Source organism: Salvelinus namaycush, chromosome 2, assembly GCF_016432855.1.
Source record: "Salvelinus namaycush isolate Seneca chromosome 2, SaNama_1.0, whole genome shotgun sequence".
Lineage (NCBI taxonomy): Eukaryota > Metazoa > Chordata > Actinopteri > Salmoniformes > Salmonidae > Salvelinus > Salvelinus namaycush.
In genome coordinates this window covers 60591961-60616113 of record NC_052308.1, presented here as the reverse complement: position 1 = coordinate 60616113, position 24153 = coordinate 60591961, and the positions used below count along the sequence as shown (strand labels likewise).

General features: G+C 40.7%; 1 protein-coding gene and 1 long non-coding RNA gene across 2 annotated transcripts; one reads left to right on the top strand and one right to left on the bottom strand.

Moving 5' to 3' along the window:
* The first annotated feature begins 6495 nt into the window (after positions 1–6495).
* Positions 6496–7781, top strand: LOC120027074. The gene is made up of 2 exons (XR_005473269.1): positions 6496–7281; positions 7673–7781. It is a non-coding gene; the product is annotated as an uncharacterized LOC120027074 (long non-coding RNA).
* Positions 7782–16487: 8706 nt separating this feature from the next.
* LOC120022526 (opsin-5-like) lies at positions 16488–23207 on the bottom strand. Its single transcript, XM_038966477.1, has 6 exons — positions 23078–23207; positions 21865–22070; positions 18110–18209; positions 17863–17967; positions 17310–17533; positions 16488–17003 (listed from the first exon to the last, which is right to left on the bottom strand). The coding sequence occupies exons 1-6, from the start codon at positions 23205–23207 to the stop codon at positions 16488–16490; spliced, it is 1281 nt and encodes a 426-aa protein (XP_038822405.1).
* Between the last annotated feature and the right edge of the window lie 946 nt (positions 23208–24153).

The window sequence follows — 24153 nt, the reverse complement described above, 5'->3', positions numbered from 1 at the left end:
AAAAGAAATTGAGGGACCTATTCAAAAAAGATCAAGTGTAATCTATTATAAGAAATAATGCGAACTCGATGGAAGTGGGGAAAAATGCTCCAAATATTATTTTGAATCTTCAACATAGAAATGCAACCAAAAATAATTTACCGAAATTTGTTAGAACTTATGGAGTCATCCATGATTCACCAAACGATATTATGAAAGAGGAGGCAAAGTACTTTAAGCATATGTTTTTGTTTGTCTCCATCTCCACTAACCGAAGTTATTTGTATGGATTAAAAAAATAATAAGAATGTAAAATTAACAGCTGTACAGAAAGATTCATGTGAAGGCCAAATTACAGAGGAGGAACAATTTGATGCATTTAAAGCATTTAAGTCTGGGGAAAACTCCAGGGCTGGATGGCATACTGGTGGAAGTATACTAAACCTTTTTGATATGCTCAGAGGACCGTTATTAGCATGTTTCAACCACTCCAATAAAAATGGTAGATTATCAGATACTCAACAAGGTCTGATTTCCTTATTACTGAAACAGGATCCAAGTGCTAAATATAAAGATCCAGTCCATTTCAAAAACTGGAGGCCCCTTACACTTCAGTGTTGTGATGCAAAAAAATAAATGCAAAGCGCAAAGAATTTAAAATATATTGTCGGTTATTATTCATCCTAATCAGAAAGGTTTTTTACATGGACAATACAGTGGAGATAATATAAGACAAGTACTGAACACAATGAAAGATCTGGGAAACCAGGCATGTTACTCACAGCTCACTTTGAAAAGGCGTTTGATTAAGTACGACTGGAATTTATATACACTACCGGTCTAAAGTTTTAGAACATCTACTCATTCAAGGGTTTTTCTTCATTTTTTTACGTTGCAGAATTATAGTGAAGACTTCAAAACTACTAAACAACACATATGGAGTCATGTAGTAACCAAAAAATTGTTAAAGAAATCAAAATATATTTTATATTTGAGATTCTTCAAATAGCCACCCTTTGCCTTGATAACAGCTTTGCTCACTCTTGGCATTCTCGCAACCAGATTCACCTAGAATGCTTTTCCAACAGTCTTGAAGGTGTTCCCACATATGCTGAGCACTTGTTGGCTGCTTTTCCTTCACTCTGCGGTCCGACTCATCCCAAATCATCTCAATTTGGTTGAGGTTGGGGTATTGTGGAGGCCAGGTCGTCTGATGCAGCACTCCATCACTCTCATTCTTGGTAAAATATCCCTTACACAGTGTGTTGGGTCATTGTCCTGTTGAAAAACAAATGATAGTCCCACTAAGCCCAAACCAGATGGGATGGCGTATCGTTGCAGAATGCTGTGGTAGTCATGCTGGTTAAGTGTGCCTTGAATACTAAATAAATCACAGACAGTGTCACCAGCAAAGCACCCCCACACCATAACACCACCTCCTCCATGCTTTATGGTGGGAAATACACATGTGGAGATCATCCGTTCACCCACACCGCGTCTCACAAAGACACGGCGGTTGGAACCAAAAATCTCCAATTTGGACTCCAGACCAAAAGACACATTTCCACAAGTCTTTCTTTGAAGCAATTCGACCATGAAGGCCTGATTCACATGGTCTCATCTGAACAGTTGATGTTAAGATGTGTCTGCTACTTGAACTCTGTGAAGCATTTATTTTGGCTGCAATTTCCTGCAATCTGAAATATATTTTCATTTGTTTACCACTTTTTTGGTTACTACATGATTTCATATGTGTTATTTCAAAGATTTGATGTCTTCACTGTTATTCTACAGTGTGGAAAATAGTAAAATAAAGAAAAACCCTTGAATGAGTAGCTGTTCTAAAACTTTTGTGTATATTTTGGAAAATCTTTTATAAAATAGGTTAAAGTTATGTATGGTAACCCTAGGTAGTAAAATACAAAAAATTGTCTAATTCTCAGAAAGTGTTAAACTGTCAAGAGGAGTAGAACAAGGTTGTCCACTATCGGCATATCTATTTATTATGGGCATCGAAATGTTAGCTATTAAAATCAGATCCAACAATAATATCAAGGGGTTAGAAACCCAGGGCTTAAAAACAAAGGTGTCATTGTATGCTGATTATTCTTGTTTTCTTTTAAATCCACAATTTGAATCCCTCCACAGGTTTATAGAATAGCTAGATACTTTTTCTAACCTCTCTGGATTACATCCAAATTATGGTAAGTGTACTATATTACTTATTGGATCTAAAAAGAAAATACAACTTTAACATTACCGAGTAGTTTACCAATAAAATGGTATGACAGTGATGTGGACATACTCTGCAGAGGTGTGGACTTGAGTCACATGACTTGGACTTGAGTCAGACTTAAGTCACAAATATGAATAATTGCAACTCGACTTTGACTTGAACACCAATGACTCGTGACTTAACTTTGACTTGAGCCTTTTGACTCGACCTGACTTGATACCCTCCCGAAGCCCAAATATTTAAAATGATGCAGCGCATCAACTCTTCATTTAACGGATTACAGTTTGAATCTTATTATTTTTGGATATAAAGACAACTCTGTATCAACAAAAAAACAGATTGTAACTTGCAAAACATGCTGGAAGGAAATTACAGATGGATGTGCAACAATTTCCAACTTTGTTCGACATTTGAAGCTGCACAAAGAACGGTAAGTCGTGGCTAATATAGCCGACAGCTATATATTTTATTACTTTACTAGTGTATCATGTAGGCTAGAGTAATGTTAAATCAATGAGCCTCCACACAGTCAGTCAGTGCGGGAACATGATCATTGCACCCAAGATTGAGCTACAACTGGCTAGGCAGTTGGTAGCCTAAATCCTGCCTGATGTTACTGCTGTTCCTTAAACCATTTACATATGTTAGCCTACTGTAACCACACAGAGAGAGAGTGTGTTTGTGTGTGTGTACAAGACTACATCGCCCGATTGCACCCCATAGCGATCCTCGATAGTCGATCACTATTGGGGGGAGTCTTTCTCATGGCTACCCATGTATTTACATGGAAATATAACGTTCATTTGGAAAGTAATAAATATATAGATATTTTTAAAAGCATTCATGATTTGCGTAAATGTAATCTATTACTCTTGTTAAAAATATGAAATGGTATTACATTTAGTGAAGAGCACATTATGACTTGTTTAGGACTCGAAACTTGACTTGGTACTTGACGGTCTTGACTTGGGACTTGAGTGCTAAGACTTGAGACTTACTTGTAAAACAATGACTTGGTCCCACCTCTGATACTCAGTATACATATCCCGAAATAAATAAATTATCTCGCTGCAATACATTTTAATATAAAGTCAGCAAAAATAGATAAGATCTTGCTACCATGGAAAGGAAAATGCCTGTCTATTCGTGGAAAAATCACCATGAATAACTCGTTAGTCATATCCCAGTTTACCTATTTGTGAACGGTCTTGCCTACACGTAGCGACCTGCTTTTTAAATTATATGAGCAAAAAATATTAAATTTTATTTGGAACAGCAAGCCAGACAAAATTAAACGGGCCAATTAAAATAATGAATGTGAATTTGGAGGGCTGAAATGATTAAATATTAAAGCATTATACCGCTCACTAAAGGCGTCAGTCATACAAAAGTTATACTTAAATCCAAACTTGTTGTCTAGCAGATTAGTAAGAATGTCTGACCTTATGTTCAAGAATGGCTTTTTCCATTTTTTCAGATTACAACCTCTCACTTTCGGTTCTTTGAAAATGAAATAATTACCAAAATATTTTTAAAACAAGCCATAGAAAGTTGGTTGCAATTTCAGTTTAATCCACCAATGTCAATGGAATATTTGTGAGTAAACTTGCGTTATGCACTTGGAGGTTTTAGGTCCATAATGAACATGTATAATGACTGTTTACATGTGTTGGAAATAAATAAAATGTACACATTACTGTTGTTGTCACTGAGTTTTAAGGTGAATTCCACTATAATCATATGCCGTGTGTGAAATATGTTGATTTATAGCCAAGGTGGCAGCGGCGCTTCACCTAAAAGGCTAAGTAACAGCTGGTTACTGTACAACCCTTCAATATCAGCCCTATTTTTCTTCTCTCCAATAGAAGTTAAACAGGTTGATCCCCTGCCTCAACTCCCACTGAACCCCCAACAGATCAGGCTAAATTCAATTCAACCGGCCGCATTCGGTTCAAAGCTCTCTGTGTGTGTGCTCCTGTAATCTGTAATGAATGGTGATGGTAGAGATTAAAAGGGTAATGTGATTTCTTGAAGGACACCTACAGACACAAACAGAGCTGAGGACTGTCCTGTACATCACCACTGCAGAGTTGAAAGCGGTTTGGAACCTCTTCAGTTGAACCTACATGTGGGCACGGTTGGAGAAAGAACACGTCACGACGACTCACGACGCCAGTGATGTAATATCCCCAAAGAAACAATCTTCATTTAACCGTCTAGACTAGTAAACTGTTTGTTGTAGACACTACAGCATGCTCCAATATCAGGCTAAAGAATCCCTGAAGACCCGAGGAGGACTGAAGTCTGCTTTCATTCTATTGAATTGTGGCATAAAGTCTATGCAGGTTTACGTACATTGTGTGTGTACACGATTGGAAAGTTTTGAAGAATTGCAGTAATGACCACTCTTATTTACCAATCTGAGGAATCACAGGAAGCAGGAACAGTCTCGTGGGTCAACAGGGTGTTTTGACAGGGTTCAAATTACAGAGGTGGCCAGTTGTGTGGCCACACCCATAAGCATTGATATGAATATGGGCACCTCATGATCGTTAGAAAATAATATACAGTATATCACAAAAGTGAGTACACCCCTCACATTTGTATAAATATATGAGTATATCTTTTCATGTGACAACACTGAAGAAATGACACTTTGCTACAATGTAAAGTAGTGAGTGTACAGCTTGTATAACAGTGTAAATTTGCTGTCCCCTCAAAATAACTCAACACACAGCCATTAATGTCTAAACCGCTGGCAACAAAAGTGAGTACACCCCTAAGTGAAAATGTCCACGTTGTGATCAAGGCACTGTTGGGAATGAGACCCTGGCCTCAATGGGTTTTCCCTGAATAATTAAAGAATAATAACAACAAAAATAGGCATACCACATCATTCCTTTGTCAAAGTAAAGACGTATGAGTTCATGTTTTTCTGTCTGTCAAGACATGTAGACCTGTATCTTTTTCATAAGAAGGGCTATTAAAGCAGATCACGCTGGAAATCCCCATGTTGAGTTCACCAGATTCAAAAACACACTGGAATGTTTACTTTATCCAATGAGTTAACACAGGCCTAACAGCAGCCTTATTATATGGGGGTGTTCCTTTAAAAAGGAAAAACAGGAAAAGCACTAACAGCAGGCTATGCTTTCACAGGGCAGCTCAAGTCCACACTTGTCTTACAAGACCTTGATCGTGACTCTCAGTTCCATTTCATTACACATAAGAGTCATTGGACGAAGGCGTCTCCTGTACGGGGGAGTTTTGCTTGCGGTAAGGTTTTGGAAGCATAAGGACCTTAATCTTTCATATCTGCGAGAAATAATCAAAAGAATGATACATTGACACCCACCTTTATAGGGTTAGAGTTAGTGTTCCCACACGGCCATACTGAATATATTGTACATGTTACAGCGCGTGGTTACGGAAGACATGCGGAATTAGCTATCTAGCATGCGCCAAACACCTGCGCAAAGAGGCCGCCAGAAATGTTTTGTCACTGAAAAATACTATCGGCTGCAACTGTGATAAAGCCAGGTTAAAACAGTGTACAGTTGCTGTTTATTTTGCATTTATATGTGATATGAAAGTAAAGGGTTTTATGTTTCTAGAACCGTACCTCAATTTAAAACCGATTCATGTTTAGATGGAGTATTTGGCTGTTTTGGTTGTGTAATAAATACCATTTAAAATAACACAAGCATATTGCTATTACATTGTTATAACTAACTTCTTTCTAAGCAGGGTTTCTCACACACTTATAAACAGATACAGAGACAGACACACACACACCCAAGGACAGAGGGCTGACGTAAACCTTTCATAAACACTGATAAGGAAAGGCTTTGATCAAAAGAGTGCTTGGGTCCGCATTTCACGAAATAATGAGACACACACACATAACCAAGGACAGAGGGCTGACTACGCACACACAAAATCTCCTGCTTAGCTGAACATTTGATAACAAAGAACTTTTGCTATAAGACTCAGAAGGATGACGCCCAGCTCATCAGGACCAATCTGAGAAGACAACAACCTGTCCAGAACCAACCAAAGGACCAGAACTTCCAGACTCAACCTACTTTCTGTGTTGTATAAAATGTCTATGCATTTCTGTTATCTGGGCTTTTTCTGGAGGTTCTCTATGAGCCGAAGGAACGAGACCATATACGCTTGTACCAGATATCTTCACTCTGAATAAAACTGTCACTTGTCATACAATTTACCACCTTGTCTGAATCGATCCTTGACCGGCTCGCCCTTCTCCATATCCAATTATCAACAGAAACTTGGTAAGCAGAGGATGGTTGTCTAGAGACCCGGTCCAGAGTGGTTGATTTGGGTGGGAGAGGGCGAGTTGGTGAAAGGACGGTTCACGGAGGACAGGTGAAATCTTTTGGGGGGGAGGACGACAGTTCTGCTCAACTCGGGAAACTGATCTTCTGGTCGACCATAAACAAGGTAAGCAAGACCTGTTAAATCAAACTTTGCATATTGTCGTATAGTTCTTCCAAATTTCGATCAGTGGTACCGAGTCTGGGTAAGAATTCTTGTTTAAATTTATGAGCATAGATGACATGTGAACGACAGTGAAGTGAACATATGTGGGAATAATTTGTAAGTCTTAAGCGCTATTATATAGTCCGGCTTGTGACCGGTGAGGAATAGGCTTAATTTGTGTTAAAAGCGCTATTATATAGTCCGGCTTGTGACCGGTGAGGAATAGGCTTAATGTGATAAAAAGATCTATTCGTATAGTCCGGCTTGTGACCGGTGAGGAATATAGTAAGCACTATTCAATAGTCCGGCTATTCAGTCGGTGAAGGGTAGGCTTAAAATTGGGATAGGCACTATTCAATAGTCCGGCTATTCAGCCGGTGAAGGATAGGCTTGTTCCATCCCCATTCATATAGTCCGGCTGTGACCGGTGACGAGTGGGGTAAAGTTTGTCAAGACCTATTAGTATGGTCCGGCTTGTGTCCGGTGAGGAGTAGGCTAGACTTATTCAATAGTCCGGGCGATTGTCCGGTGAAGAATAGTCTATTTGTGTTTGTAGGCGCCAGGTTGTGTGTTAAAAGCGCTATTATATAGTCCGGCTTGTGACCGGTGAGGAATAGGCTTAATGTGATAAAAAGATCTATTCGTATAGTCCGGCTTGTGACCGGTGAGGAATATAGTAAGCACTATTCAATAGTCCGGCTATTCAGTCGGTGAAGGGTAGGCTTAAAATTGGGATAGGCACTATTCAATAGTCCGGCTATTCAGCCGGTGAAGGATAGGCTTGTTCCATCCCCATTCATATAGTCCGGCTGTGACCGGTGACGAGTGGGGTAAAGTTTGTCAAGACCTATTAGTATGGTCCGGCTTGTGTCCGGTGAGGAGTAGGCTAGACTTATTCAATAGTCCGGGCGATTGTCCGGTGAAGAATAGTCTATTTGTGTTTGTAGGCGCCAGGTTGAAAAATGTTCAATGTTTAAGTGTAATGTTTCCAATGTCTAAAGTCTAAGTGTTCAACGTCTAAAGGGTAATGTTCATAGTGGGAAAAATTTAAATGTTTAATGTATACATGTAAAAAATTATTGGTGTTGGTTTAAACTGAGAAAGAATATTATTAGGACTGAGAAATTTTGCACGTTCCACAACGCCTGATAAACAAACGATACATAGAAAAATTAAATTCCGAGTGTACGAGGGAGGAACTCTGAGATAAGACAGAGTACGTGTCTCCAAGAATTCATCACGGGTATTTACCAGTGACGGGCTAAGTATATTCAGATAGTCTAAATATAGTGATGAAATTTAATCAGATGATTTAAAATATAGAGATAAAAGTTAAAATATAAAATACATGACAATATGACGACCCCAAATACTCCCAAGCTTAAATTTAAACTTAGTTGGAGTAACTAGATGTTTTGCCTAGAGGCATGAATAAGACAGTCATTTTTGGTATTATATTGGCTAGTTGCTGCGTTCTGAACACAGGTTGAGCGCTAGTAAACGCATATCTTTATTTGAACTATACTAATCTATTTGATAAAAGTACTAAACCTGTATATTTAACATTTGATAATGATTGGCAAATCCATATATTTAACCACAACTTTGAATTTAGCATTGAGTATTATAAAAGGAACGGGATAAAATTTGTACTTTCCCCACCGGGTGTGGCCGTATTAAATTATGCTAGAGAAAATTGGTTGTGTCATTTAGAGGGAAAATGTGTACATTATAGCTTTGAGATACTTTTCAAAAGTTGCTGAAAGTTATTGGTTTTTGGTTTAGGTAACACCAGAGAATTCGAACAATAAGTAAACGTATTCTAAACGTGATCTGTTTTCATTATGGGGAACAAAGAACGACTCGCAACCTGGTATGGCTGGCATGAGAGTTTTTAAAGGGACAGTGTACGTTTATCACAGTTGTATGGTTAGTACATGAAACATCGGGGAAATTTAAAACGAATGATTTAAGGGTATTATCATAATTATTAGGTTTTGTTTTTGTGGTAAACGTTTTGGGTTAAGGGGTGTTCCGTGTTCCGAGAGACAAGGTAGTTTTAACCACAGAGGAGTCAGGATTCTGTTTTTAAACATTGGCTATGACGGTTTTGAATGGGCTGTTATTGAATTGGTTTGAACAGGAGATATTTTAAGCCTATAGGGCATGGAAATAAAAGTGATAGAGAGCTTATTAGTAAAGAAAGGAATTTATATGGTTAGCATTTGTTTTGGCCATTAGAAGATAGAGATAGGTTTATTAAGGTTATGTAAGGACTTTAGAGATTGACACTATAAGACATGTTGTTAATTTTAAATCCATGATTTTAGATAAAGTCAAAACAGTGAGACACTTAGTTAATGTTTGGGACCAAGCTACAGACAGATAAGGGAAAGGGCAGACAGAGTGGCCCTCCCCGCACTGCTGAGACCTTGAAGGTTTGAGAGCAGAGAAGGGAGTTTTGGAAGGGGCGCCAGGACAGAGATAACAGAATGGGTAGATAACAGTTACTGAATGGAGACAAAAGGGAGAATTGGACATGTGGAAAATGAAAGGGGCGGTCTTACATAATAATGTAGAACATAAGAATATTTTACTAAGTCATTATTTAGAATAGGTAAGGTTGATACCTGGGCAGAGCCAGGTATCAAACGGGGGAGGGGTACATTGTGGTCTAGGATAGGATGGGGCCTATTGGATAATAAACTAATTTAAAAAAATTCTAGCTAATAAATAGGCATAGAAGTTAAATATATAATCAGATAGAACAAATGACAAACTGTTTATTAACCAAACCTGTATGTCCAAGATTTTATGCATTACAGGTGAATTAAAGGAGAAGGTGATTCACCCGACCTGGGGGCATATCGCACTTGGAGGGTGAGACACACTGACACTGTCGAATGATCACAGAGTTAAGGAGAAGAACCGTTACTAATAGAGTTCGGGGATCAACTCCTTAATGAAGAATTCCCTGCCCCCGACCTTTCCTCACTGTGTTTGTTCATAGAAGTGAAAGTGTGTCTGGCTTCTTGCTGATGATGTTTTCTCTGGGAGAGGGTGGGGCTTTACAGGATTGCTTGTAGTCCTGAGCTGTCTGATTAGGATACGATGGGGATGTTACCATCACAGTACTGCCAGAACCACCACCAGTTCCAACAGACCAGGTTCAGCCGGCCTCCTCCACCACTTCAAGACCAAGTCCCACGCCATCACCTGAACTCTACAATCTGGTATAGGTAATAAATGTAAAAGACATCTCAGATAGTGACCAATTGGGGACTGAAACTGGTCATGAGGGAAGGGAGAATATGTGGTTGACCTACAAAACACTTAATAGAAAGGACTGTGTCGTATGTGGACATGCCAGACCTATTCTGGCTGATCACCCATTTGCCCTAAGTAAGGGGGAAGGTTGGATGTGCATATTGGAAAGTTTAAGCCAAATTCAACCCTGTGTAAAACTCTGAGTCTTGTGTTCCCAGAAGTCCGTCCCCAGAAGACACCATGGGGGTTAAGGCATATGGGGGATATTACAGCTGTAACACTGGTACAGGTAGAGGTATGGACTATGGGAGGTTCCCTACTGCTGCCTGCATCACTAATGTCACTATTAACTAGAGGTGTTGCTGATGTATGGTGGATGTGTGGACCTGCCAGGCGGTTGACCACATTTTGAAAGGAGATTATCAGGGAACATGTGTTTTGGCCAGTCTGATAAACACCATTGCCTATTATTGAGGTTACAGCTAACCAACTTTTGGGAGCTGCACATGACAGAGGCTTGGGACCAATCCAGGAGACGGCAGAATCGTGACGCTCCTTGGTCCGAGGGAACAGATAACATCCACACCAACCTGTTGGGGGTCCCAATAGGGGTCCCCCACGAATTCCAGACATTAAACAGGAATGATGGCCTGTGGCATCTGATGCCCATCATTGGCCCAGCTATTGTTGATGCTAAGCATAATGCCTGGATCAATTATATCTACTATAATTAATGATGATTTGTTAAATACACCCACACAGCACTTACGGGGGTGGCTGAACAATTGGATGCCACCTCGTAGACCAAATAGACTAGCACTGGACATGATTCTGGCCGACCAGGGAGGTGTATGCAAAATGTTTGGAGAACAGTGTTAGACGTTTGTCCCTAACAATACTAGTCCGGATGGGAGCATTTCAAAAGCTCTGAGTGGGTTGGCAAGGTTATCGGTGGGGGTGAGGGGTCTTGCAGGTGTGGAGGAGAGTGGACTGTTCCCCTGGCTGGGTGGTTGGTTTGGTAAGTACACTGCAATGATGATTACTGAATTTCTGACACTAGTTGTTGTTTTTCATTTCTGTGCTGCCTGTATCATACCTTGTTTGAAGAAGTCTGTTACAGATGTGGCAAGGGCCTCTGGTATGATGCTGCTGCTTGATGCTCCAGTAGGAGAGGCTGATACGGAATCAAGCTTTCGCAGGAGAGTGTGCCTGAAAGAGGAGGACCCTTGGTTTGCTGTAGTTGATGTTGTCGAATGAATAAAAAGTGATGTTTGTCCTCCCTGTTGTGAAGGTTTGAAGTTCCCGGGTGGCGACGAGCCCACCTGATACAGGTTGTATAGAGGGATGGACCTGAGGGTTTAACCTTTCAGTAGTTCTTGGAGTGGTCTCCTTTTGGTCCTTGCTCATCCTTATTGGTGACTGAGGAGGCTGGAAAGGCCACCCACCAGAGCTGTGTGGTATGTATGGGAGCCCGTCCACTCCTACGCATTGTACCAGCTACCCTACCTGACGTATGTCTTCTTCCTGTTATGAAACATGACAGCCCAACTGCCAACTGCTCCGTATGGGACAAGTTTTACCCTATTGTTAAAAGTACTAGAAAGGGCCCCGATGTTTTCTTCTCGGGTTGCCAGGGCTAATTTCACTTGTATAAATATGTCCCTTGGCCCTCCAATGCTGGGAGCATTACCTTATGAATGGTGCAATAACACCCATAATCCTAATGCCCCTTTCCAACCTGTGTCTAGAGCTGATGTCTGGTGGTGGTGTGGAGGAAATCATCTATATGACCGCCTGCCAGGGAATGCCACTGGTCTTTGTGCTCTTGTCTCTCTGCTTCTTCCTGTTTCAGTGTATCCTATGGAAGTAAAGGACCTGATGGCCCGTGTAGAGAGGGACGGGGATTTATCCCGGTCCAAAAGATCAACAGGAGTGGATCCTGGAGACCCCACCTATATTGACGCCATAGGAGTCCCTAGGGGGGTGCCAGATAAGTATAAACTCGTAGACCAGGTAGCCGCGGGTTTTGAATCATCATTTTGCTGGTGGTGCACCATTAATAAAAATGTTGACAGGATTAACTATATCCATTTTAATGTCCAAAAACTAGGCAATTGGACCCAGCAAGGCTTTGAGGCGGTACATGGCCAATTGGAGGCTACCAGCTTGATGGCCTTCCAAAACCGCATTGCAGTAGACATGCTACTCTCTGAGAAGGGAGGTGTATGCTCTATGTTTGGTGAACAGTGTTGCACCTTTATACCTAACAACACTGCCACTGATGGTAGTCTGACCATTGCCTTAGAAGGCTTGAGGACTCTTAATGGTAAGATGAAATCCCATTCTGGTGTAGACACCTCCATGTGGGATTCCTGGATGGATGCTTTTGGGAAATATAAAACCCTGGTGTCCTCAATTTTGGTTTCTATCTCAGTGTTTGCAGCCATTTTGGTTTTGTGTGGTTGCTGTTGCATACCATGCATTCGTTCACTCACCACTAGGGTCATATCTAAAGCCATTGACCCAACAAGCCCTTCCCAGATGTTTCCTCTTTTAGGGGATGAAGGCCCTCCATCTTTTGAGGACAACAACATGCCTGCTGCTTTTACCTTTTTCTAGTTTATGTCACGTCTCTTAGGAGACGTGAAGAGAGGGCATATGAAACTTTCTCTTCAAGAAAGTTTCTGCATATAATACTCCTGCTTGATCCCATGTTTATGTCACGTCTCTTAGGAGACGTGAAGAGAGGGAATCAAAACTTTCTCTCTGAGAAAGTTTCCCTGGTTGTTTACTTTTGCTTTTCTTACTTTTACCTAGTTTATGTCACGTCTCTTTGGAGACGTGAAGAGAGGGAATCAAAACTTTCTCTCTGAGAAAGTTTCCCTGGTTGTTTACTTTTGCTTTTCTTACTTTTACCTAGTTTATGTCACGTCTCTTTGGAGACGTGAAGAGAGGGAATCAAAACTTTCTCTCTGAGAAAGTTTCCCTGGTTGTTTACTTTTGCTTTTCTTACTTTTACCTAGTTTATGTCACGTCTCTTTGGAGACGTGAAGAGAGGGAATCAAAACTTTCTCTCTGAGAAAGTTTCCCTGGTTGTTTACTTTTGCTTTTCTTACTTTTACCTAGTTTATGTCACGTCTCTTTGGAGACGTGAAGAGAGGGAATCAAAACTTTCTCTCTGAGAAAGTTTCCCTGGTTGTTTACTTTTGCTTTTCTTACTTTTACCTAGTTTATGTCACGTCTCTTTGGAGACGTGAAGAGAGGGATTTGTAATAAATACCATTTAAAATAACACAAGCATATTGCTATTACATTGTTATAACTAACTTCTTTCTAAGCAGGGTTTCTCACACACTTATAAACAGATACAGAGACAGACACACACACACCCAAGGACAGAGGGCTGACGTAAACCTTTCATAAACACTGATAAGGAAAGGCTTTGATCAAAAGAGTGCTTGGGTCCGCATTTCACGAAATAATGAGACACACACACATAACCAAGGACAGAGGGCTGACTACGCACACACAAAATCTCCTGCTTAGCTGAACATTTGATAACAAAGAACTTTTGCTATAAGACTCAGAAGGATGACGCCCAGCTCATCAGGACCAATCTGAGAAGACAACAACCTGTCCAGAACCAACCAAAGGACCAGAACTTCCAGACTCAACCTACTTTCTGTGTTGTATAAAATGTCTATGCATTTCTGTTATCTGGGCTTTTTCTGGAGGTTCTCTATGAGCCGAAGGAACGAGACCGTATACGCTTGTACCAGATATCTTCACTCTGAATAAAACTGTCACTTGTCATACAATTTACCACCTTGTCTGAATCGATCCTTGACCGGCTCGCCCTTCTCCATATCCAATTATCAACAGTTGCCAGAACCTACCTCTGAAGATATCATACACTGAACAAAAATATAAACGCAACATGTAAAGTGTTGGTTCCATGAGTTGAATAAAATATCCTAATATCCTAGTATCCTAATGTTGAGCACAAATTTGTTTGCATCCCTGTTACTGAGCATTTCTCCTTTGCCAGGATAATTCACCTGACAGGTGTGGCATATAAATAAGATTATTAAACAGCATGATAATTACACAGGTGCGCCTTGTGCTGGGGACAATAAAAGGCCGCTCTAAAAAGTTTTGTCACACATCACAATGCCACAGACGTCTCAAGTTTTGAAGGTGCGTGCAATTGGCATGCTGACTGCAGGAATATCCACCAGAGCTATTGCAAGAGAATTGAATGCCTCAAACATTGTTTTAGAGAAATTGGCAGTCTGTCCAACCAGCCTCACAACTGCAAACCACGTGTATAGCATCGTGTGGGCGAGCGGTTTGCTGATGTCAACATTGTGAACAGAGTGCCCCATGGTAGCGATGGGGTTATGGTATGGGCAGGCATAAGCTACGGACAACAAACACAATCGCATTTTATTTTTATTTTTTAATTTTACCCCCTTTTCTCCCCAATTTTCGTGGTGTCCAATCGCTAGTAATTACTATCTTGTCTCATCGCTACAACTCCCATACGGGCTCGGGAGAGACGAAGGTCGAAAGCCATGCGTCCTCCGAAGCACAACCCAACCAAGCCGCACTGCTTCTTAACACAGCGCGCCTCCAACCAGGAAGCCAGCCGCACCAATGTGTCGGAGGAAACACCGTGCACCTGGCCCCCTTGGTTAGCGCGCACTGCGCCCGGCCCGCCACAGGAGTCGCTGGAGCGCGATGAGACAAGGATATCCCTACCGGCCAAACCCTTCCCAACCCGGACGATGCTAGGCCAATTGTGCGTCGCCCCACGGACCTCCCAGTCGCGGCCGGCTGCGACAGAGCCTGGGTGCGAACCCAGAGACTCTGGTGGCGCAGCTAGCGCTGCGATGCAGTGCCCTAGACCACTGCGCCACCCGGGAGGCACAATCGCATTTTATTGATGAAAATTTGAATGCACAGAGATACCGGGATGAGATCTTGAGGTCCATTGTCGTGCCATTCATCTGCCGCCATCACCACATGCTTCAGTGTACACGGCCCCATGTTGCGAGGATCTGTACACAATTCCTGGAAGCTGAACATTTCCCAGTTCCAGACATGTCACCCATTGAGCATGTTTGGGATGCTCTGGATCGACGTGTACGACAGTGTGTTCCAGTTCCCGCCAATATCCAGCAACGTCGCACAGCCATTGAAGAGGGGTGGGACAACATTCAACAGGCCACAATCAACAGCCTGATCAACTCTATGCGAAGGAGATGTGTCGCATGAGGCAAATGGTGGTCACACCAGATACTGACTGGTTTTCTGATCCACACCCCTACCTTTTTTTAACGTATCTGTGACCAACAGATGCGAATGTGTATTCCCAGTCATGAGAAATTGATAGATTAGGGCCTAATGAATTTATTTCAATTGACTGATTTCCTTATGTGAACTGTAACTCAGTAAAATCGTAGAAATGTGTTGTATGTAGCATTCATATTCTAGTTCAGTGTACTAGGTCCTTGGACCTTAAGGAGTAACGGTAGGCTCCTTAAAGGAAAATACAGAAATCATCCCGTATGACGCATCATGAAATAAGCTGAGGGAAGCATGAAGATAAAGAAGACATAAATAAAATCTGCCAGCCTGTTGTCCTGTGGGGCATCGAAGACCCTTTCAATGTATTTTTTTTTTCTCCCTCTTTCCAACGTCCGACTTGATTTAGACTACTTATTAAAGCAGCCCACAACTTCACCATCGGCACAATCAACCTTGCAGTCAGTCGCCTTTGATAGTAGATTGTGCATGTGGAATGGGTTGTTTCGTGCCAAACCCACAGGTGGTCAACATGTGAGCATATTGCAGGGTCTTGAGAAGTATCTGCTTTTTGTTTTGTATTAATACAGCTCTCTTGCGTATTGTAGGTTATACTTGTAGCCTATCAAGGATGAACGCACTTTCATTCACTTCAACTGTTCCTTATGGTACATGTCCGACCTGAGGTAAAGTTGGTTTGTGTGGAGTTCCTTGGGGAACAGATGAATCATTTTTTCACTGGACGAAAACAAGTCTACCCATGAAGACACGCCTGCCTCACTCAAGTAAAGTTATCATTAGAACTGGTATGTCGCCTATGTGTGAGCTGAGCATCTCAGAGCATTTTCATAAGAGACACACTTACACTTCTGTAATGTCTTCTTCTATATTTGCTAATGGGGTTGAGTTATTATGTTGGACAGGAATTTATTTTAAAAGAGTGACAATATGAGTATTGATATTGCAAGCATCTTTCAACTTGTTCCCTTTGAATAGAAACAGTTGAATTCACAAGTATAAACACAATTAATTAAGAAAATAACAAACTGTATCAACAGGTATACATACTTACACAAATCAAATACAAAATAGCTATCCTTAACATTATCCCCTAAAATTCAAGGAGCCACCTTTCAAGTAAATTCCCATGTGTTTTTTAAATAAAAAGGTAACACACAAAAAAAACAGATTGTTCTTAGAGTCTGTCACATTCCCACTCTGGCCCATCAGACAGATGGGGCACCTCGATAAGGGGCACCTCGATAAAGTACATCTCCTTGTTGGCGGGAGGAGTACAGGGGGGGCTCTCCACTCCCGAATCTGGGCTTGGGGCAGCCTTAGTCGCCGTGAGCGGATACGGATTTCCAGGGGCATACTTCATCTCCTTCATCTCCTTCTGGTGATGAGGAGGTGCTTTGAGTCCATTGCCTCTTCCGGGGCCCTGGTGAGCCTCGCCTTTCGGCTTAAAACGCTTGAGCTTGACCGTGTCCTTGCCATCGCCGGTGCAAGGCAGCAAGATGGCGACGTCCTTGCGGAACTTGGAGCTGAGGCCGAAGTAGATGAGCGGGTTGTAGAAGCTGGCCGACTTGGCAAAGAGGCGGGTGAAGATGCTGGTGAGGCTGGGTACATGGAAGCCACAGGCCGACCACATGGAGACCACGGCGTACGGCGACCACGCCAGGATGAATGCTGTGCAGATGACAATGGATACCTGGGAGAATGACCTAAGTTAGGTTGCCCGTTAAATCATAACCCTTCCTTTAAAGCTTGGTCTATATGTAGTATTATTTGTACATGTGTTGTTTTCTGGATTCTGACACAAGCTCACTCTAATATATCTACTCTGGATTGTTTATTGGACTCTGTCATTTCTTGATTTCTTTTTGTATTGTATTTGCAAGACATTCTACTGCACTATTGGAGCTAGTAAACGTAAGCATTTCGTTGCACCTGCTGCAATTCCTGCAAATCTGTGTATGTGACCAATAAACGTTGATTTGATTTGAATCCTACTCACAATGGTGACGTCCCTTTCAATCTTCCTCTGCCTGTCCGTCAGGTCTCCCTCAGCGGCCATGGCGTTGCCTCTCTTCACTGTGTTGATGATGGACACGTAGGTGAAGAGCATGACCAGCACGGGGACCAAGAAGCAGAAGATGAGGATGGAGATGATGTAGGACTTGTAGACGGTGGAGTAGTTGGCTTTGGCCCAGTCGATTTCACACGTTCCATATCCACGATCTAAAAGGAGGAGGTTGAGACACAAACACATTGTTCATGTGAAGATTGTTTAACATTTAAGAAGAATTTCCTCTATTTTGGCCCTTAGAAAAGTCAGAGTAAGTGTGAAAAAAAGGTCCACATATGTCAATATGGTCAGTTCTCGTTTAAAGATTGTCTTCTGCTAACGTTTTAGATAACTTGCTTAAGGGCTATTCTTGTTTTGTCGTCATTGTGCACATACAAATCTTGAAAATGTTGCCCAACCAGAATGTTACAAGAACCTAACACAAGTAAGTGCCCCTGTATCAAATAGTATGTCACATGATTACTAGCCATGTTCATCTCACCTGTGTAACTCCCCCAGCCCAGAAGGGGCGCTGCCGACCAGAACACAGCCCCTGACCAGATGAATATTAGGCACATGCCTATGGTTGTGTTGGTTATGCAGTGAGCTAGGTAAAGGAAAAAAGTTGATAGTTAAAAGAAAGCTTCCCACAACATTATGTCTGACCAGAACATCTAGCCTATAGGGGGCATTTTTCTGGAATTATTGAGCTGAAGATTAAAGGTTAAGGTTGTGTCACAGTGCCTTACCTTGACTCTGATGGCATCCCTTGATGTATCTTGTGACACTGATGACAGTCAAAGTATTGATGCTGCTGAGGCCAAAGACCAAGGTGAAGAAGCCGTCCACCTGGGAAAGACCAATACCAATACTGTTAGTGATGCTTAGAGGGGAAACGTGGAGGGAAGAAAATCTCAAAACAAATACAGTAGAAAAAAACAGACATCCACTTTTCTTGCAGAAGTTGAAGGACCCCAATCACTCAGAAGATCAAGTTGAAAACAATTATCCTGCTATTGAATACTTGTCTGGATTCTCATGTACTTGACAAATCCGTCATTAACCAATTACTGATTTTGTGTGAATAGGGCTAGAGCTGATCTAGCTACATTGAATGGAGTTAAATATCAGTCCATCACAGCTATGGTCAGCAGTGGTGAGTATGTCTGATCAAGATCGACAGCTTCTACCGAATTAACTTCTCTTCCTAGTAGAGACAGAACCAAATGTACTTTGACTGATCGGATTACTTAATCTAATCTAATATATTTACATCCAAGCCCCTTCACTTTGGCTTACGGTCAGATACACTTTGGAGGACAATGCAAAGTCTATTGGAGGAAAAACCTTGGACCATGATGTAAAAAACACCTGGTGGGCTGCTTCGAGCAACATAGTATTTTCTGCAAATGGGGTTTCTCCGTAATTGGAAACAGACCAGGGTTCAAATGCTATTTCAAATATCTCAATTTCTTTTACATATATTCAAAGTAAGTATTCAGATATAGTTTATTTGAAAAGGCAAGTAGTTGAATATTTTAATGTATTTGGAAATACACTTGGAAAGTATTTGAAAATACTCTCAAAAACAATTAATTTGGTAGATTTGGTTTTTACAAGGAACCGTTCAAATACTTCAATAAAAGTACTTGTTTTGGGCTGTGTATCTAAAAAAAACTAAAATACACAGAAAAAAAAGTATTTTAAATACCAGATACTCAAATACACATGTATTTGAACCCAGGTCTGGTTGGAAAGTAGTTACATGTCAGAGTTCATGTCCCATCATGCATTTTACTTGCTGCTTGTAAGCGTACCCACTTCCATCTTTGGACAAAAAATAAATAAATACATTTCCTGCTGTTTAATGTTTCAACCAATTCATCTGATTGTCTTAGAATAAAATATGTTATGGAAATAACAATCAGATGTTTTATTATTAAGTTATTGACAGTTATGTGTAAGTTCCTACTGGTGGTCCATTTCAAAGCTTCAAAAAAACTTTGGTGTGGAGGTGACTCAGATAATCACTTTTTTGGACATTTTCTGTACCTTTTCAGATAAGTGATCACACTTCATGTAAAATTAAGAGATGAATGTGTTGATATATGCACAAGATAGTATACTAAAAATAGGTATTAATGCCTATTTCTTGCCAATTGAAAAGATGGGTTTTTCATACTAGCGGTCGTACCACGTGTCAGTCAATACAGTAGCAACATAACTTGGTGAACCACAACAATATAATAGATCTTAAGCAATCACAGCTCACATTTTATTATGCATTGTGTCTTATTTTACTGTTAAATTAACCTTGCATTGTTATACATGGATGCCTTTTTTTGTCAATTTGACATTTATCTCAGGTGGGCTTAAAGGATACAGTAGCACAAAAAACACTCGCTCTATACAGAATGTAAATGAAAATAATATTGTTCAATATGATCAATACTAACATCACATAATATTGTAGTCTATAGTGTATATTTATACCCCAAACCATTGGTTTCCAAATATTTTATGTTTGAACTTTGCTATTCTGTCTTTTTTTTTTACCCATAAATCACTGTTGTTCCAATTAAGTCCAGTAGCCCGGTTTGCATTGAAACACATGGAGATTGTGTGATGATATCACTAAAATTCAAAGAACCTGAGCATAAATGTTTTTTCTTCACATTTATTTTCATTAAAATACTCAAATTACATTTATGCTTCTATCCATTGTGTGTTTACCAACATTAAAAACAATTAAGAACATGTAAAAGCCTCTGTACTCTCTCCAAGACGTTTGGAGTGGACAGGTAGTCATTGATGCAGAGAGAGAAGAATAAGATCAGGGTTGAAGGATATCAGGGATGGAAGACCTACAAGTAGTGGACAAAAATGGAAACAAATGAGGGACAAGAAGATGACTATTGGATGACTACTTGTGCAGTTAGAGCCAGGCGCATTAGTCATATTTATCACACCAGCCTTCGCTTTGGCTCTCCCTCCTCTCCAGCTCAGGCGTTCGGCGTCGCCGGCCTTCTAGCTGCTGCCGAACCTGCTGCTGGCAAACGCCCTTCGCTCATCAACCCCAGACTTGTCTCTTCATCATTACACACACCTGGTTCCAATCCCCACTCTATCACTGTATATATACTCCCTCTGTCATATGTCTGTCGGTCATTATATATGTTGTTTGTTTTCGTGAGAGGAATCTACTATTTCCTGAGTGCTTTATTATTTTTGGATTTCATCCCGCTTTTATCTATGGTGCTAATAAATTCAGTAGTTCTAAACCTGTGACTGCCTCCTGCCTACTCCTCTCTACACTTGTGACAATGTTGTTGTCCCTCGTTCATCCAGGTGTTTCTATTTCGGGGTTCACCACATGAACCTTCGTAATACAACAGTAGAGAGGGAGATTCTAAACTGAACTAACGAACAAGAATAAGACTACACCAAATGTGAACCAGCTTTCAGATAATTCATTATTAGTTGTTTGTGTTATGTGCTTTGTGCATGGCGTCTTATCCATAGAGGGACAGTGAAGGTGCATGTTTTTGTTCTAACCAAGCAGTAACACTGATTCAACTTATCAAGTCTTGGTTGAAGTCTATGACTAGTTGATTAGTCAAATCAGGTATGTACTGGTTGGCATGAACAAAAGCCTGGGCCTGCATTGTTCTCTGCGGATACGATTGGACACCCACTTTAATGAGTGCTACTTCCATGATGAATAGTAATGATCAGTTGATTTTAAGAACTTTAGGGGTGATTACTATAATTTAAGTTTACATAAGATATGTCAGTTTGTACGTTTTCAGCATTAGGAAATGTATTTAAATTGATTATTTAAGAGGTGGGCTTTTTTGGGACACCCAATCTAAAAGGTAGGTACCGAATCTAAAAGGTAGATTCGGTACCCAACCTCTTAAGGATCGGACCCTTTCTATTAATTTTCGCCTAAAATGACATACCCAAATCTAACTGCCTGTAGCTCAGGACCTGAAGCAAGGATATGCATATTCTTGATACCATTTGAAAGGAAACACTTTGAAGTTTGTGGAAATGTGAAATTAATGTAGGAGAATATAACACATTAGATCTGGTAAAAGATAAGACAGAAAAAACAACCGTTTTTCTGTATTTTTTTGTACCATCTTTGAAATGCAAGAGAAAGGCCATAATGTATTATTCCAGCCCACATGCAATTTAGATCAGCCCACGCGCATCTCTCAGTGACATCACTTTCCAGGAGACCTGAACTACTAAAGTCGTGTCCAATCATGCCATGTTTTATGGGATAGCGGCAATGTCTATGTCTTGTGAGTATTGCTGTGAGTGAGTGTATAGTATCAGATCCTGCAGTAGGATGACACATGCAACACATTACCATTCACATACAAAACAAATTTGAAGCCTCTCAATTCTCAAAACAACTTTCCCCCCTCCAACCAGATATCCTCATTGCCTACCTGGCATGTCCAGATGGAGTTAACCAGATATCCTCATTGCCTACCTGGCATGTCCAGATGGAGTTAACCAGGTATCCGCTGTCCCGGAACACATTGAAGATCTCCAGGATCCCCCGGGAGTAGCCGAAGACGGAAATACTAGCGTCGGAGATGGCCAGGTTAAAGGTCAGATAGTCCGTGGGCTGCAGTGACACACGCTGCTTGTACAGGACGAAGATCACGATACTGTTGCCGAACCACGACATCCAACCTGACGAGGAAAAAACCCATTGACATACTAACTGATTGGCTTTATATAGCTCTTTTCCAGACGCTAAAAGCGCTACATAGATGGGAACTCACCCCATCTATCACCAGTGTGTCCCACACTACCTATTGAGCAAAGGCCTTGTCAGTTTTGTGAAATGTCATGGAATTGTAGTCACACCATACAAAATGCGGGTCATAAAGCAGCATGAAGCATTGAGGTGAAAAAGTGCCTCATCTGTGATTTTAACCTACTGACCTTCTCTTCAGACACTACATATTCAAATACCAAAATGAGCATAAACCTTCCTTCATTCAATTTCCTTTAGAGCTAATAGTAAGTACACTAAGTAGCCTACCTATACTGTAAATAAAATTACAGTCACCCTATTGGTTTCAAAAGTCAGGATCAATTTAAATGAATTTGCACCAAATAACAGGTAATTACAAGTCTTTCTGCCCTCTCTTAAAGAAGGTCAGACTGGCTGGCTGCCATCCTTTCTTGATTGACGATTTCCACGGCTTAGACAGGATCTGAATGGCTGCAGGATCCACCCCTCTTTACCAGGAGAAGATTTGTCCTGGTCTACTTATAGCACCAAATCCCCTAACCGTTGCCCATACACTACACTGACAGTAGCAGTAGTATAACAACTGCAATACCAAAGGTGTCTGGTATTGGTGATTTGTATTCTGCAGTGCAATCCAACTCTTCATCCAATTGTTGAATATTGCGATGCCAAAATATGTTCGAGTAAAAATGAACAAGATAAATGTAGGCTACACTCTGAATATTTTATTTTGACAATTGGTAAAAAGTACTGTCATTCATCTTACCTTAACGTTTAGGTAATAAAATATAAATGATGAAATGGTAAGCAAGCCATTAGTGACATATTTCCAGATTGTTTTGCCATGAAAGCTAAACTAAAGCAAGTCTTTGCATCATAAAAGCAAAGCTGCCTTTTAAAAACGAAATTACATTCCAACTACATGAGCAAGTTCTCCCACCTAGCACCAGCAGGTATATTCCTATAATGGTCTCCCCTTGATCCGAGAAAGGTGGGTCTTTATTCGACATGGTAAAATTGTTATTCCTCCATGGAATGTTAGCCACTTGAAAAGCATTATTGACTGACATTTTGTTGTCCGAACGTTCCAGCTGCCGAGACATACACGGAGCTGCGCAGCTCTCCGCTTGCAAAGACACAAAGGTGCGTCCTCTGAGAAAACACTTGACCGGCTCCTCTTTCTCTAAATCCAGTCTAATATTATTAGTTGACTGAGAGGGATGACGTGTATTTCGCTAATCCCAATTATGCTCTGAGGTTGATACCCTGCGGGGGGGAATCAGTTGAGGATTCTGATTTGAGCTATGTTGTTTTGTCCACGAGGAAATTGATTTGCAACTAAGAAAGCGTCAGTGTGTTATTGTATTTGGGTGAAGTTGTAGGCTAAGCACAAGTTGTCGTGGATTTTATTTACTACGTGACCAACTCAATTTAATATAACCCACTGTATAATGAAAAATATTAGAACAATTGCCAGCCTACACGTTTTACAGGGACGCGCTGCTGTCAAATTGAGAGCAAGTCAGCGACTGCAGACAAGGATTTCCATGTAGCCTAAAACCGCTGTCCAAGGTGCTGAAAATGAGAGCGTTTACAGTTAATTATGCTTTTACTTGTCTTTATAGTCGAAATACGTTGTTGCAGTGACTGAGGCAAATAAATTATATCAGGTCAATTAAACTTACATTTCTTCATATTAACCTACTTTTTGACACTTGTATATATTATTAAATGTAATTATGGCATTGGGCGAAAATTATTAGAATTCCTTAACAAAAATAATTTTAGGCATCATAAATGCATGACTGTTTTGTACTAAAATAGTCCGTCTAATTTAGCTTTTCGCCTTTAGAAAATGTATTTAAAAGTGAATTCTTAAATATAAAAAAAGGATTAATAATCTTTTTGAGATTAAGTTTTCTATCTATAGGAGATGATAATAGGCTATTATACTGCCTTATAATGCACAGATCGTGCTACACAAATTTCGTTGCTAGATGTTGTGTTAACTGTGTT

What these genes read in the sequence shown, in the direction of transcription:
- LOC120022526 (XM_038966477.1), bottom strand. Translation starts at nt 23,207, where the DNA reads ATGTCAGTCAATAATGCTTTTCAAGTGGCTAACATTCCATGGAGGAAT. An exon ending in AATATACCTGCTGGTGCTAG is followed by an intron (nt 22,071 to 23,077) that starts GTGGGAGAACTT and finishes TTTCCTCGTCAG; the next exon opens with GTTGGATGTCGTGGTTCGGC. An exon ending in GGGATGCCATCAGAGTCAAG is followed by an intron (nt 17,968 to 18,109) that starts GTAAGGCACTGT and finishes TCCTTTACCTAG; the next exon opens with CTCACTGCATAACCAACACA.